General features: G+C 58.6%; 1 protein-coding gene across 1 annotated transcript in view; it reads right to left on the reverse strand.

Moving 5' to 3' along the window:
- LOC104531133 (C-C motif chemokine 3-like) overlaps positions 1-1,010 on the reverse strand; it is a 1,282-nt gene extending 272 nt beyond the window's left edge. The window contains exons 1-2 of the mRNA XM_010175928.1: positions 944-1,010; positions 178-283 (exon numbers count right to left, since the gene is read on the reverse strand). Of these exons, the coding sequence (XP_010174230.1) occupies positions 178-283; positions 944-1,010 (173 nt within the window). The remainder of the gene's footprint in view (positions 1-177; positions 284-943) is intronic.
- Between the last annotated feature and the right edge of the window lie 374 nt (positions 1,011-1,384).

Genomic DNA, 1,384 nt, shown 5'->3' on the forward strand with positions numbered 1-1,384 from the left:
GAGCACTGACATCAGCAGAAAACCCCCAAAGCTATTTTTTTCCTCCCTCTGCCCATCCCATAGACCCACTCTCCTACTGCAGCCCCTCCCAGGGATGTTCTCCCAGCTGGGACCGGGCTGTCTGTGGGGCAGCTGATGCTGTGCTTGGGGTGGGAGGTCAACCCCTGGGGTACTCACACCACCGCAGGCAAGGAGCATTCTCTGGGCGTCTCATAGAAACTCTGCATGTGTCGGATGGGTTTCTGCGCGTACCCGAAGCAGCACTCGATGGGCGTGTGGTGGGCTGCGGAGGGGAGGGGGAGACATTGTGAACACTCATGGGAGCATCCTCCAACAAATGGCATTGCCAGTCAACGGCACCGCACGGTACTGAGCACGGGACGGAGGCCGTGGGGCTTCTCAGCATCTCCCACAGCTTCCCAGGGTGGGGATTCGTGTCCCTTCATGGCAGCAAGCACAGGACTGGGAAATGTGGGTGGTGGTGGGGAGGGGAACGGCCCAGGACCTGGCACCTCACAGCCCATGTGGCTGCAGGTGCCAAAGTTCACGGTGAGGTTGAGGTGCTCAGTCTGGGGATGAGGTTTTGGGGGTTGCTGAGGTGGGGGGACAACTTGCGAGGTGTTTTGGGAGGCTCCAAACAGCCACATGTGCTCCCCCCCCACTCAAGCCACTTGCTCACCCAGCTGAGACCTGGGGAACTGTCTCCTCCAAGCTCCTGCAGCATCTCCCCAAGCCCCTGAGGTCTCCTCTGCAGAGGAACCTCACACGGACACGGCTCACCCCATGCTGTCAGCCCTTTGCCAAAGCCACCCGGCCCCAGGTGCCACCTCTATCCTTCACCCCGGGATGTGCAGCTGTGGGTTGCTCCTCCTGCCAGCAGCACCATCCCCGCTCTATACCAGGGTTTCTTGCCCGACCACCTCAGCAGGATGAGGTGCCTTACCTGCAGCACGGTGCAGGGAGAAGGTGAGGAGCATCATGAGCAGCAGGACTGTCCTTGCAGTGAGCATGGTGGCTGCCTGAGGGCTCTTCCTGTGTCCTGCTCGTGCTGCCCTGCCCGGTGTCCATGGCTTTGGCTCCCACCGCGCTGTAATTTATCCTCTGCATTCCACCCACTGAACTGCTCCTCCAAAAATTTTGGACCTGTTCTAAGAAGCCTCTTCCCAGGGACAAGGGGATTTTTGTCACCATTTGTTCTGGGGGCACGGCCAGCAGTGGGTGGAAGAGGTGAAGGAGTGAGACAACCACTTCTGCTTTCTGCGGAAGAGCTGTGAGGGGCTTCCAGGAGGCTTGGGGGGAACTGAAATTTACCCAGGAAACCAAATTAAAACCAACTTTCTGTGAAGGCAAAACAAGTCTGGTCCTTGGTGTTTGTATCTAACAG

Source organism: Antrostomus carolinensis, unplaced genomic scaffold, assembly GCF_000700745.2.
Source record: "Antrostomus carolinensis isolate BGI_N321 unplaced genomic scaffold, ASM70074v2 scaffold24629, whole genome shotgun sequence".
Classification (NCBI taxonomy): Eukaryota; Metazoa; Chordata; class Aves; order Caprimulgiformes; family Caprimulgidae; genus Antrostomus; species Antrostomus carolinensis.